Source organism: Amyelois transitella, chromosome 12, assembly GCF_032362555.1.
Source record: "Amyelois transitella isolate CPQ chromosome 12, ilAmyTran1.1, whole genome shotgun sequence".
Classification (NCBI taxonomy): Eukaryota; Metazoa; Arthropoda; class Insecta; order Lepidoptera; family Pyralidae; genus Amyelois; species Amyelois transitella.
In genome coordinates, this window is record NC_083515.1 from 3809641 (window position 1) to 3824735 (window position 15095).

At 34.8% G+C, this 15095-nt stretch overlaps 2 protein-coding genes across 6 annotated transcripts; one reads left to right on the forward strand and one right to left on the reverse strand.

Moving 5' to 3' along the window:
* The first annotated feature begins 1765 nt into the window (after window positions 1-1765).
* Window positions 1766-4849, forward strand: LOC132902311 (integrator complex subunit 6 homolog). 5 transcript variants are annotated; one of them, XR_009657089.1, is made up of 3 exons: window positions 1771-2080; window positions 2478-2583; window positions 3670-4849. XR_009657089.1 is itself a non-coding variant. In XM_060946864.1 (2 exons), exons 1-2 carry the CDS (start codon window positions 2521-2523, stop codon window positions 3851-3853), a joined length of 435 nt encoding a protein of 144 aa, XP_060802847.1. In that variant the 5' UTR covers window positions 1773-2520; the 3' UTR covers window positions 3854-4849. The 5 variants fall into 5 exon arrangements, 2 of the variants coding, with proteins under 2 accessions (XP_060802847.1, XP_060802848.1); XR_009657088.1 differs by having other exon boundaries at window positions 1773-2080; window positions 3482-4849; XR_009657087.1 differs by having other exon boundaries at window positions 1766-2080; window positions 2478-4849.
* Window positions 4850-12172: 7323 nt separating this feature from the next.
* LOC106142422 (gem-associated protein 7) lies at window positions 12173-14125 on the reverse strand. Its single transcript, XM_013344169.2, has 2 exons — window positions 13865-14125; window positions 12173-13169 (listed from the first exon to the last, which is right to left on the reverse strand). The coding sequence occupies exons 1-2, from the start codon at window positions 13962-13964 to the stop codon at window positions 12985-12987; spliced, it is 285 nt and encodes a 94-aa protein (XP_013199623.1). The 5' UTR covers window positions 13965-14125; the 3' UTR covers window positions 12173-12984.
* Between the last annotated feature and the right edge of the window lie 970 nt (window positions 14126-15095).

Here is a 15095-nt window from a genome sequence, read left to right on the forward strand (position 1 = left end):
TAGGTGAAAATTCATCTAAATTCCAACATTTCTTTAACTTTAAATAAATTCCTTTGTGAAAATTAATTCTTAATGGTGACTTCACCCTATCTCGTAATAAAAAATGGTTTTAAAAATATTGCTTGTTCTCAGACCGGCAAAGCAAAACGTGCAAATTAATTAAGAGTGGCTGTACAACGCTCATTTAAAGTTTTGGGTCGCCGCACGGCGTGGTGTGTTGTTAGTAGATAAAGCAGCTGCAGATTAATTTGTAACACAACTGTTTGAAGATATGTACACTGGGCCAAATAACTGTACTCGTATAAACTTCTATGTGTTTTGAAGTGGGAAATTACTTTCAATATTCTAAAACCTTTGCCTTAACACCTCTCATGGAAAGGAATTAAATTGGTAACTATGGTTACCTAGACTTATTATTATAGACGGCGGACTGTAAGAGTTTCACTTATTACTTTTAGAAGTAGGTGGTAAATCGTAACATATTACGTACATATTAAAACGTCTATATCCGTTACGGGGTAGACAGCGCCAACAGTCTTAAAAAGCAGGAAAGGCCACGTTCGGCTGTAAGGATTTAAAATGGAATTGGGATTCAAATAGTTACACTTTTACGATATCCATGGGGAAAAGATGGAGTGGCTCAATTCTTTCGTACCAGGAACCACACGACACTGTTAATCGTAAAGATGCGATGCGATGCGACTTTCTTCTGACTAAAATATTAGCGATCTGCTGCACTATGAATATTAAATCTCATTTCACTAATCCGCAGAGCCTTTCAGAAAGTAGCGACAAGCAAGGAGGCAATCAGTTTACAGAAAACAAGCTAAAGAGATCAAATTTAGCTCGGCCAAAGAAAAATGGCGTCGAGAAGACTGGCCGGCAATGTAATTTACGGCTTCAAATGCCAGACTCGTTGACGAGACATTTAAAATGTTTCAGTCATTCGGGAAAATAGCATTTTGGCGGGAATGGCTGTTCGGTTCTAGTTTAATCACCTGCTAGCTCGTTTAGGACTCCATAATTTCACAGTTTCGCTCAATGATGGACTTTATTTTAATGCCTGTAATTTTGTTTTATTGCTTCAATCCATGAATTAGATTGAATACAATTTTAAGGATTACATACCTCAGGACGAAGTTGAGACGATAAGAAAATGTCAAACGAAATCCTTACCGAAAGTCTCATTATTAATACGTACCTACAAATATCTTAAGTTTATTTTAAATAATTCATTCACTTCGAAGCAAACACTAAAAATACCCATTTCCAGAAAATATTTATTTGTAATAAATATTGTTGATTCCATGATACCCTCTAGAGAAAAATATTTGTAGCAAACTTTGACTTGAACTTACAACAACAGTTCTCTACCTGGAAAAGATCGGTGCGCTGTTGAACGAACTTTCTAATAGCTTATATCAAAAACAAATCGCGATACACTTCACTTATTAAAACTTTAATATTACTAACAGAACACTATTATTAAATATTCCTGTAAATAAGTGTTTTTCTCTCCATGAGAGACCGAGGGGTTTGGGAGATTTAACCCCAGCCAGTATGCCTCGAAGCCCTATTTCTACCTAAAAATATACCATCAAAATTTACAACATTGGAAATTTCATTTTCTATATTTGCCGAAGGACCAAATATTTTTGGGACGTCCTTTCCACAGGATTATCTCGAATCACTTCTCGAATGAGAGCGCTCCGAACTTTTGCTATACCGTATCTAAGTCTCAAACATACAAAGTAATCCAGTGCGGTTATGTGTTAATGATTTATGTGGTTAAATATATCGCTCTCCTAGTAATAGAGGGGCACAATTCAAAATTTTCCGTTTTCGACTTTTTGTGATAAATCGGCCCAAAACAAACAGTTCTAGCACCACAATTTAATAAAAAAAGAATAAAGGCTCAAATCAAACGAGCGTTGAATTTGTGTCTCTTTGACACGGAGGATTTCCTCCGTCCTTCTTCCCGCGAAAGAGGCCCATTTAGTAAGGCGCCAGTATTTGTGGAAGCATCACGCCGCGCGTGGAAGCCGATTTCGATTTAGGCCCGTCTATCATGAATAATCTGGTAAGTACTACAAATACTGTTTGTACTACAAAGGCTCATTTCGATTAAGATCCGTTTAGTACCAAAATAGTTTTCGATTTGTGGAGTTATTTCAAATTAATCCCTTACTATACAAACATAGTAAATATTTTTCGTAAATATATCTGAATGATGCCATGTACCACTAAATTGTAGGAATTAATTAGGAGCAGATTTAAATTTATGTCTTTATATGGTACATTTTCTTTAATTAATTTCAAAGTTGGGTACCTACTCAACTACTTTAATATAATTTCTAGTTTCAATTTCATTTTCAATTTAAATATAAAATGATATACATATATCACTATTCTTAAATTTACTATTATTGAATTAACTAAATAATAAATATTGAAGATATTTTTGAATTTATTTTCAGAATATTTTAAGAAAAGTCGCCGTGTTCACAAAAAATTTTGAACATGCTAAATTCGTCGATTCCACCGCCTCGAATCATACAAAAAACTACAGGTTCAAAAGATAAGGTTGGATTTAAAATTATTAGGCATTATTATTTATCATACATTTTGCTTATTTATAATTTTGTTATCCTTATTTGGTTGAATTGGATACACCTACCTGTTAAAAAATCTTGAAAAAGTTGAGCAAGTGAAAGAGTTTGTATATCTAGGATCAAAGTTTACATCAGATGGCAAGTGTGATAGTGATATTGAAAGGAGAGTGAACGCGGGGAACATGGTGAATGGAGCTTTGCAAGCCTTTATGAGCAGTCAGAAACTATCCAAAAAGGCCCCGACATTAATGTATGGGAGTAAACGTTGGGTATGGCAAAAGAAGCACGAAAGCAGAATAAATGCAGTGGAAATGAGAGCGTTAAGGAGTATGTTGGGTGTGAAATTGAGTGACCGGATAAGGAACAGGGTGATAAGGGAATGTTGTGATGTGAAAGAAGATGTAGTTACAGGAATAGAAAAGGGTATGTTGAGATGGTTCGGTCATGTGGAGAGGATGAATGAAAACAGGTTGACTAAGCAGATATACAAGGAGAGTGTGGAGGGAAAGGTCGGAGTGGGAAGACCTAGACGAACATATCTTGATCAAATTAAGGACGTCCTGGTAAAGGGTCAGGTCAAAAGTACCCGAAACCGCCGAGCTTGCATGAAGAGAGTTATGAATGTGGATGAAGCGAAGGAAGTATGCAGAGATCGTGGCAAGTGGAAAGAGGTAGTCTCTGCCTACCCCTCCGGGAAAGAGGCGTGATTTGATGTACCTATGTATCTGTTAAACATAGATTCACCTATCTGTTTTTAAGAGACTGATTTTGATGCGATTTTTTACATGAATGCTACTTTTAAATAGTTCTGAACCTAATAGAACTATAAGTTGAGTGATATGCTGCAATCACTGTCTCTTTTTTTTCAGATGTTAACTCAGATATTATTGAAAAACAGAATATTCCTTCATGTAGTCCGCCAAAACATGACGACACAATATCTAATAGTCTTGAAAAATTCAATAACTCTGATAGTTACTACTCCCAATATTCTCGTAACTGACACCACTTTAACTATTGCATCTACATCTATGAGATCAAGGGCATCTTCTACTAGTTCCAGCTCGTCGTCTAGTTCCAGCAGCAGTAGTAGTAGTAGTTCATCATCCCGTAGTGGTACACCAATAAATAGAGAAAAATCTGTAACACCTCAAGACAAACAACCTGAAATTCAGATATCAGATTCACCTTCAATTTTAATAATATTGAAACGACGCCTGCACGTCGAGCCCCTGCAGTAAATTATCATGTTTCACCGATAAACTCTGGAGAAAGTGAGGTCGATCTTAGCGACAATGATCCTACCTATAACCAAGGAAGTAGACCACGTTTATCAACCACCACATCTTTGTCTTCTGCAACAGAAACCATAGCTGAAGTGTCCACATCTAAGAAATTAACAAGAAAACGTAAAGCCGACCCTACCAGGTGGAAGCAGAATCAGCAAAAGATCAAACGAAACTTAGGAGAAGCATACACATCTACTAATACCAAAAAACAAATTCTTGCTCGGGAAATTAAGCCACCATGTACTCAAAAATGTAGATTAAAATGTTGTGAAAAAATTAATGGTAGTAAAAGAATTGAATATTTTAAATCCTTCTGGGCATTAGGAAGCCTTCAACTCCAACGTATTTTTATTTTATCAAGCATATCTTCTGTTACACCTAAATATAAATACACAACTGCATTTGTTTGATTGCTTTTTGGTTCTATTTAAGAATAGGTATTCGCTTTTTTTAATATTCTTTTTCATTTTATAAGAAATAAAGAAGTTTCTGACGCATTATTGTTCTTTTTTGGATGAGTAAAATTTTTTAAACTATAAATTTTTGTAAAAATATCGCATTTAAACTTATTTAATGTTAGAATCTATGAGTAGTATAGTCTTATTTTGAAATAGGACCTTTAAATGTTTTAAACTGTTATATTAAAAAGTCGTAATTCCAAATTTGCCTTAAATAAATACAGACATTAAGTATAATAAAGGCCTAAATTAGAAAGTTATTTTTAATTAAGCTATATTTTACTTAAATTTAAATATGCTAAAAAATTTTGCTTATGATTTTGTTGTAAACTTACCTGCAATAAAGTATACAAAATTTCAAAACTCTAGCGTTAAAAATGGTGAAGTTAATAAGAATTAAAAAAAAAATCGGCGTAAGTCAAATCTTTATCACACTATTCCCAAAAATCGCATTTTTCGAATTGCGCCCCTCTTTTACTAGGCGAGCGATATGAAGAACTTTATGCATGACATTTTTATCTCGTGTGATTATTTTTTATTTGCTCTTTGCAGTGCAGTTTTCCTCGAAGACACGTGGATGAGAACAAAAATATTGTAGAATTAACAAAGAGGAAAATTATCGACCTTAAAGGAGTTTATATTTCTAGCTATACTAAGAGTTAAAAATACGCTCTCAGATAGCTTAATACATAAACCAGGACTCAAAATCCGCAATCATTCTGAATGATCGCCCCAAACTCAAACGATGGATATAATGACGCGCTGCTGAAATGAGACGAGAAATTAAATAAAGGAGCTTAACTTTGTCAAACGTGACGAGGCAAGTTCGTCAATTTCACACGGGTCGGGGCCTCGCAAACATTGTCTCCGCCTCACTGAAATAAGGCTCGGAGCACCTCTAAAAGCCAGATTTACCAAATTTCATCTGTCTCGATTAACTTAAATGAATTTGTAGCTGTTGCGGTTAAATATGATGACTGGAGGATAAGTTGGAATTATTAATATATATAGGTACATACTTAATTTTTTTATCTATTTAGTTCACAAAACTGATATAACACAAAAGCATTATAAAATACAGCAGTACATATTAGCTATAGCCTCATGCGAAAGTGTAGGATATTATAATCGTATGGAATTTCTGACTTCATGTACAGAGAAACAATAATACCAGTTGAAATATGTTGTCGCAATATCAAGTAACATAAAGAATATTTTTTGCTTAAAATTACACTTGAGCAAAACTTATAAACAAATAACTTAGTGGACAATACGAAGGTCTTGTAGATTAGTGATATTAGTATGACGGGCTAGTTCATGAAACTTGCATGAAGCAGAGAACAGACCTTGTCCATTTGGAGAGCTCGTTAAAATTAAACGTAGTAGAAACGAGTGCAATAAGTGACAAAGCAATTTCATTTATAGTAGTAATTCGAGGACAGTGGCTCACGTTCCATCGAGCGAGTCATTTCTCTGCAGTCATTATCTGAAATGGCCGAGAGTGCTGTTATACCTGCTACATCTGCCTCCAATGAAACAATTTTAAATGTAGGCGCTTTGCCGCGTGAGTATGCAATATTCACCAAACGAGGAATGTTGATGCATAAATAAATGTTGTACGATATATGTGTAACAATATTTGTTAAACATTTGGTAAGAAAAAACAGGATAAAAATTATTTTTGTTCTACATTCTAGTCATAAAAAATGGTAACATTTTATAAGTATTTCTATGCTTAATAATCCTTTTTAATTAGAAACCCAAAGTCTTCCAAACGGCCTTCAATAGATACATTGATAAAATGTGAAAGTAAACTTGTAATATTTCCAGCAATAGAAAGATTCGGTAACTATTATTTTATTTACAACTGTTTTGACTCGAGGGACGATGATATAACGTATTGTTATTCGATTGGGACAAAAACTGCGTGAACTTCGTCGACAAAGGGCGGGAAACGAGTCCTTTCATAACTTATAAATAAGTTGTCCCCGAACACGAGACATTGAATTGTAGGTGCTTTTTACGAAACACCTAATGAGGGTCTAATGGTGTTGCCATCAACGTTGCTATAATCTTGCCTTTTTTATCTTTGTAATGGCCGCCGTTACAGACCCTCTGGGCTTAATTTCCTTTCATTCCCTGAAACTGAAATTTATCTTAATTGTAAAATTTTGTTTACGATTCCAATTTTAATAGATTTTTGATCGAATCTCTCTCTCTCATCCTAGTGCATCTACTACAACACTACAAGTATTTTCGATTTACAAGCTTTAGGTTTGCTAAAGACATCACATTGGTGATGTGTATTAAATAAATTCGTGTTGGGTAAAAAAAAATAGTGAACGCGTGTTTTTCCCCGAAGACTGTCTACCTGATATCGACCGTTTAGATTATTTTATAGACTAAGTAGTTACATACATCAAAAAACCGTAAGTTAAATAATGAATAAACCACCGTCATTCACTGGCGATACCGACATACCGAAAATAATACTAATCTACTTTTTCGAAAGCCTAAGAAAAGGTAAAACTATTTGATCGCGTATTCAGGTTTAAAAAATAGTTTTGTTCGCACCTTCTCATCTGAAGTGTATACGTGAACAGAATCCCACTTCTCCCCGTATAGTTGGCCCATATACCGCGCCCTCGCGTAAACGATGAGGTTTCCGTGTTAGCATTATTGAATGAAGCCTTTACTGCCACATTACTCGGGTCTATCACTGAAATAACGCGATTTTATCGTCCCGGAATTTTGTAAATAGTTCTCTTGTTACCTTTTTGTGAACTGCGCTTTTCATTACCTAAGTAAGTGCTGCGTATTTGTAGTGAAATGAGTTTTGTACACCTTTCTACATCTAGATTTTTTTCTTTTGAAATATGTGATGGAATAATTTTAGTTTCTCAAAATTATTCCAATTTAGAATTAAAATATTCAGTTTAACTTACATAGCAGCTTTAACAACTTCTACGACACCTACGACTTGTCTACGAACCTCTACGAATACTATTTAAATCTCATATTTCATCGATTTTACGCTGTAGCTTCATAATTTTTGTAGAACATAAGTACGTGTTTTAAAACATACACGTTCCTGTACCTGGAATTTTCTTGTGAACTATGTGATGAAATGACTTTACTTTCTCAAAATTGCTCCACATTATACCTAATAAAAATATTCAGTTTAACTTGCGTAGCAGCTTCTACGACTTGTCTACGAACTTCTACGAACATCACATAGGTGTAACCGAGATAACTTTAAAAATTATAATCATGAGTAATGTTGTAGTCGTTACGTACATTGCAATTAATAATAATATATTGGTTAAACATAAATTGAAACGCCCTTTCTAACATTATCCTTACAGGTAACATCGGCTATACTAAATCCTTTAATATGACTCAAATGAATCAGTTCCGCAGGTGTATATCCGCTGGATTTATTATCTATTACCGACACGCTTCCACCGGGAACGGCGGGAAAAATTTATTGAGGACTCCGCGGGCGCACTAAAATACACATTAAATCTCAGTAGTTATGTTCAACCATTGGAACTCTATTACATATATTTAACATTATTTGTTGTTAGTTTTAAAGTTCAGGGTCCAAATAAATCAAATTACATATAATATATACTAAGAAATGATTTGGCATCTTCTTACAAACCAACGCGTAAGTATACCCGGCACAAATTAACATATGAAAGTTAATCATCCTCCTGGCGTTCGTCTCATCTCTCTGCAGAGGAGTCTTGGGTCCATCAATGACCACGATCGTGAATTGGGTCATCAGAAATTTATAACTCGTTACAATGTGAAAAGTATAGGTAGTATTAGATCTGCGATAAAACTTACAATGTTACTGAACTGCAGTTTTGATAACATACGACAATGTCTTCAAACCTGATGTAAAATTCATACCTTCAAAGGCAAATAAGGGTTTATGAGTTAGACGGCGTCATACTCAAAAATTGAAATTTGGAGGAGACCCTCGGACCTCCGTAAGTCGCTTCGTGTAGAAACCAATCGTCAAAGACGCACTCTCTCTCTCTAGAGAATTGATGATATAACCTAGAATAAACGTCAAGAGGAAAGATTACGTGAAAAGGTTGCTTTTAAAAACCCGCCATTAAAAGTTACGAAGCATGTATAAATACTTCTAAGTTGAGCACGTAACGATCGACGGAGTTCGCTGCACAGTGCACCCATTACAGATGGCAATTTCCATTCCTCATGCCGATGGTATGCTTATAAATTTAGTAATATAGTTTAAAAACCTAACTTAATCCAGGATCAGAGGTAATAATTAACATACATCACTGTGGATACAAACATGTCAGTTTAGGGCCCTGATCTTTTATCATGACGTCCTCGATTTAGTAAATGATGTGCTTATAGTGTGACAATAATAATGAGGAAGACAGTAGAAGATGTCAACATTTAAAGGGTTTATTAAGCAAGTTTGTTTGCAATATTGCCTTGATAATAAAATGTCATAACATTTTTTATTTTGAATTAAAACCAATTTTATATATTTTTTTGCGTCACACTATTAGTATTTTTTCAAATAACATCACTGAAATCGCGGGAACTCCCATTACAATTCTACTTTGCATTTCACAAAATATTGGATTTATGTGTCAATAAGAAAATAACGGGCGGGCGAGGTAAAAAGCCCGCTGAGTGTGCGCCATACAAAGCGTGGCGGCAATCGATCGAGCAACAGGTACACCAGAGTCGAGCTCAGCCACATAAGTACCGAGAGCCGAGGGGCCGTCAGCGGGTCACAGGATCCCGAATCCCCGACCCTATTCTTTTTCAAACTTTATCTAAACAAAGTTCTAGAATTGCTTCTTATTTTACAGATTTTTTACGAACGAGCAAGCTTTTTTGTATCGCTCATGTTTTGACCATGATTCTGTATGAATTTAGGTTATATATGTACTTACAAATAATTATCCTGCAGAAATTTCAGGAAAAATTATTAACCTCGGTTCTCCTTTTCTACGGACGGCACCAAATATTATTATAAAGTCATTTGAAGTTCGTTTCACGATAACGTTTCACGAATAAATGCAAAGCCCAAAACTTCTATGAAGGTGTATTAATTCATCTGGCATATGGATATAGTTCTCAAATCCCACAGAGCTATTTTACCATGTCAATGTGACCGATCCATTACTTTTAGCTAACAAAAAAGCTACCTAATTACCCACGTAATAGATTACCTCCAGCCGCCATCCATTCTAACATTCAATCGTATCTGGAAGGCGGAATCTGATAATCCGGTACGTTTCGCCCGTTTTTCCTGTAACTCTTTTAAGTAGCTAATTTCTATAGAGCGCGCATATGCCTCGTAGAGATTATTGGCTACCAGTGTGGAACTGTAAGAGCAGAGCGCATTATGGTATTTCTCGGAATTTAGTTACCTATAAATATTAATTTTAATATATATGTTACATTATGTATATATATGTACGTTGTCAAAATTAATATTTTCATTGCATTAATTTTTACGCGATTAGATTCTTAACGCATAATAAATACAATTGAGTTTTTTAGCCACATGTCCAAAAAGGAAGGAGGGCTAGAAGATTCAAAAGAGATCTTGAACAACTAGGTAATTATTAAGGGCATACTTGATGCCAAACGACATAGAAAATAGTTTGACAAAACTGGACACTCACTGCATATCCTACTCCATAACAAGAACAAATGGCAGGATTCTCTGAGAAACGCATAACGCCGAGCTCAAGACCCTAGGCAACGAGGAATACGACGCAAGGAGGAGGAGCATTTGTAAATTGACATCCAGTGATAATGTTGCAGTGTAGTTTGTTTCGCTGCTTCTTCTACACTTGTACCTTAAAAGCGGTAGTAGATTTAATTATTCTTAGTTATAAAATCAATTTCTACTTCATTTTATATTAAAGTCAAGCATTATACGTGCTCTACAATAAAAGAAAAAAGTAACTCTACGACGCGACCCTATTGGCTCGATCATTCGAAGCGCGGCAATTGATTAAGCGGAAAAAATTCAATTAGAGGTAACGATCACACACCGGAATTTTGAGATTGCCTGCTTGCCAATCTGGTGGAGGTGAATCTTTGACACATCTTCGTCGAAAATTTGTTTTTAAGTAAGTAAACTACAAAACCAATTTTGATGAAAATTGGCACACAAATGCTATTTCTTTCTGAAGTTCCAACAGGAGCGAATTTTCATGCAACACCTAGTTTGTTTTAAAACCAAGGCACATGTTGTATATCATTGTAAGTAGGTATCGTAGGTAGGTAATTGATTGCATAAAAAATAAAATTTTCAATACATACGTACTTAAAACACGCCTTTTCAAGGGTAGGGGCTGACTAATTTCCATACAGATTTCCCTTGCGTTCTTCATGCAAGCTCGTCGATTTAAGGAAACTGCGTTTATGTTACGTGCGTCTAGTCTAGGCCTTACCCGTTTATGTTCCAGTTTACGCTCTCTTTGCCAACCTCAAGTAAATAAAATCAATTGGTGTGAACCATCAAAGACAAAACTTTTAATATTAATAAATTGCATGAATACGAACAAATACCTACTTCAATAATATTATGAATGGGAAAGTAAGTTATTTTGTTAAAAATAAAAAAAAAAACCATAATAGTCAATGTCAATGTACCATGTACTTATTATTTTTAAAACTTATATCATAAATAGTGTCCGACCGAAGCTTCGGCTTCGGCTTCGGCTTCGGCCACCTTCGGCCAAAAAATCCACCTTCGGCGAAACATTCGGCTTCGGCCCAAAATCCGGCCGAAGCCGAAGGTTTCGCCGAAGGTCCGAGCGACCGTCGAGATTGAACGAACTGTTACGAAAGTCATGAGGCGGCGGGGAGTCACTGTCAAAATATCACATTGCTGATTGCATGCATCAAAACAAGTCCGTACGTGTATTTAAACGAGTGTTTTTGTAAGAAATCAAATCATTATTTTTACCAGTAGGTAAATCACAAACTTTTATCTATACATATAATAAAACAGTAAAAATATTTTGTCTGTACATTTAGTATTTTCGACTGAAATGGATAGAGGGACACTTAGAATGAATAATAGAAAGCAAAAATATTTTTTTTTAATTTCTTGTCTGTCTGTCTGTATGTATGATCACGATTATCTCCGAAAGTACTAAACCGATTTACTTCAAACTTTCACCAATTGCTTTGTTTTAACTCAGAATAACATTTAAAGTTTGTTTCATCAAAATCGGTTCACAAAAAAAAAAGTTATCGACATTTGAATGAAACTCAAGGCATCAGTATGCCGGCAAATAAGTTACGAAATTAAAAATTCAAAGTCATTTATCATTATACGACGGCATTATACCTATAACATATAAATATAAGTGAAAGGCGACTAAGGGATGGGCTTACAAACTTGGGATTCTTTTTTAGGCGATGGGCGAGCAACCTATCACTTTTTGAATCTCAATTCTATCATTAAGTCAAATAGCTGAACGTGGCCATTCAGTCTTTTCAAGTCTGTTGGCTCTGTCTACCCCGCAAGGGATAAAGACGTGACCATATGTATGTAGTCTACTTTAATTTCGACACCAACGCAACGGCTTCGATGGTCCAGTGGTTAGCCCGTGAGACTGTGAAGTTGGCGGTCCAAGTTCGAATCCCAAGAATTACAAGATATTTTTTATTATTAAAAATATTTTTTTTTGTATTGTTTGAGTATTTTATGTAAAAAAACTGAAAATCAAAATACTACATATAATAAAACGGTAAAAATATTTTTTCTGTACATTTAATATTTTGACTGAAATGGATAGAGAATTTTTTTTTACATTTTTTGTCTGTCTGTATCTGACTGTATGATTAAAATTCAACTCGAAATTTACGCGGACGAAGTCGCGGGCAACAGCTAGTTTATCTCTAAACCAACCACCTCTATGATATATCATCAACTTCTATATGAGACAGTCAATATATAAACCTTCAATATTGAGGTTTTGAAATGATTTTAATATTAATTGTAGCTTGTAGACAATATTGAACAAAATTAATTACTGAGTGCTGAGAGAATATAAACCTTCGGCTTCGGCTTCGGCTTCGGCCGAAGGTTGTGGCGATAGCCGATTAATCGGCTTCGGCTTCGGCTTCGGCCAAAAATAGACCTTCGGTCGGACACTAATCATAAACAATCAGGTATTGAATTATTACTTAAATCACCATAGGTATAGAATATAATAGCATCCTTGTACTGAAGCTATTTTAGTTACTCTGTAATATTTTAATGGGTTCATAGATAAATATAAATACCTATAGGTATCCATCCTAAATCATTTTGGGTTTAAAAAAAGATAGGTAGCTTAGTAGTAACTTATATTTATTTTATTAGAATTTGTTATTCTGACAAAAAGTTTTGAAGCTTGTTTGGTTGGTAGGTTTAAGAATTGTTTTATTTTTACTTACAATAATGTAATAAAAAATATTTAAATAAAAAATATCAATTTAACTTTAATATGTACTTTATGAATACAAAAATTTAAATCTAACTTAAGTTTAACTGATAAAAATTTAAATAACCAATAGATTAATCACAAATTTACATGCTAAATGTACTAAATCTAGATTTTGTCACTGGATAGGACCTTCAAAATGTATAGCAAGTATATCAGGTGTACGTAACAATGCTGCAGGAATGACAATACCTGCAGGAGTTTGTAAGTCGCTCACAAGAATATCAGAACCATCTGGTTTCCAGGCTGTGAATGTGCCATTTAATTTTGAATGTTCGTATGTGAGCATACTGCAAGGTTTGCCTGGAAAGTTTACATTTATTAAAAAAAATTGGGAATATGTATAGTTTGTTCAATATAATATGTTGTTTAAAAAAACATGGTTTATTTTGAATGTCAAGATGAATATATAAGTAAGCAATGTGTTATTAACAGAGTTCGGAATAGGTAGATTGAATTGGGGTCAATGAACTGAAACATATATATTAATATGGACTTGGACATGCCTCGGGGATTGCGGGATTTGTAAATTATTAAAAAATAATCCGGAATTTTTACAAGTGGGATGAAGAATATATTAGTGGTAGTTGTTACCCGCGGACAATGTAGTTTACTGTAAGTGTAAGTACTGAAATGGAATCCCGGAAAAGGGGCTTTCCAATGTTATGCTTTCTATGGTAATTCATGATGCAAGTACATAAAATCAATCTACCTATTCCAATCTCTGGTTATTAAACAAAAAAAATGCAAATGAAGTAGGTGGTAGATTGAGCTAGCCGAAATGTAAGTTAGTAACTCATATTATTGAAAACATAGTTACTAATTTAATGTAGGTACTTTATTTTAAATAAAAAATCACAAATGCATTTAAGTACAAATCTTAGGCCTGGGACAATCTAAAAAATATTATTTTCCAACTTGACCATCCGTGGCAATGAATGATCAGTACATATTAAGGTCACTAAGGGAAATCCAAGCAAAGTAGAGAATAAACTCACCGCTAAATTGGCTAACTGCTCTTAAAAACCTTTCCCTGAGGATAGCTCTAGCTTTTTGATCCGCGGCATTTTGATCTGTAGATTCATTTTCAGTTGACATTATCTATTTTATTATGTGCTTATTGATGACTGCCGAAAATCCCGAAATTGTAATGAAAGAGGTTATTTTTATCATAATCTCTTTTTAGTTTGTGATGTTTATTTGAAATAAATTATTTCCCAGTTTCAGAGTCGCTTTGTCAATGTTAAATTGTCAAATCAATGTCAACCTCAAATGTCAATGTCAACATACCACCACAAATCACAACCAATGTTACCCACACGGACCCCAAACCAACTACTGACTGTACGTTACGCTACATAACTTATTTTTAATTTACCATCGTCAAACCATATGATATGATATACCCTATAATGTACATTTTTTACCTGTCTCTAAGTCTTAAAAAAAACATTTTTTGTTCCATTTTATTGCATATAAATGCAATAAGTAACGGAACGAAATATATTATCTAGAATGCGCCCGCGCCCGGAAATCCCCCCGTTCCCGCGGAAATTTCCAATTAACCTTTAAATAAGGATGCATACCATCATTGGTCGGTCGGTCCAGTAGTAGTAGTAATAATCGGCTGTGCGTTGATAGATCAGTCAATTTGGGTTTCATTTAATAGATATTTGTATGTACCGTGTAGTTCCCGGCACCAATACAAAAAAGAATAGGACCAGTCCATCTCTTTCCCATGGAAGTCGTAAATGCGACTAAGGGATAGGCTTACAAACTTGGGATTCTTTTTTAGGCGATGGGCTAGCACCCTGTCACTATTTGAATCTCAATTCTATCATTAAGCCAAATAGCTGAACGTGGCCATTCAGTTTTTTTCAAGACTGTTGGCTCTGTCTACCCCGCAAAGGATATAGACGTGACCATATCATACATATGTCATGTATGATATTTGTATCTCACGGGACTAACGGCGATTTCGCAAGCTTAGGTATATGTAAGAATATCCAGTACAGATACTCGCTTTGTAAAGTTTTTCTATACCAATCTAGTCTGTCAGTCTAGTCTGGTTAAGCCCAGTGTGGCCCCCCATACTGGGCGTTTATAAACCACTAACATTAATTAAGCATGTTGCAGACCTAATAAAATAGATAATGTTACCTGAAAATGGGTTTTACAATACACCTGATGCTGTAAAGGCCAAGACGACCGTGCTGGTTTGTGAAGATT

What these genes read in the sequence shown, in the direction of transcription:
- LOC132902311 (XM_060946864.1), top strand. Translation starts at nt 2,521, where the DNA reads ATGCTAAATTCGTCGATTCCACCGCCTCGAATCATACAAAAAACTACA. An exon ending in CTACAGGTTCAAAAGATAAG is followed by an intron (nt 2,584 to 3,481) that starts GTTGGATTTAAA and finishes CTTTTTTTTCAG; the next exon opens with ATGTTAACTCAGATATTATT.
- LOC106142422 (XM_013344169.2), bottom strand. Translation starts at nt 13,964, where the DNA reads ATGTCAACTGAAAATGAATCTACAGATCAAAATGCCGCGGATCAAAAA. An exon ending in AGCAGTTAGCCAATTTAGCG is followed by an intron (nt 13,170 to 13,864) that starts GTGAGTTTATTC and finishes TAAACTTTCCAG; the next exon opens with GCAAACCTTGCAGTATGCTC.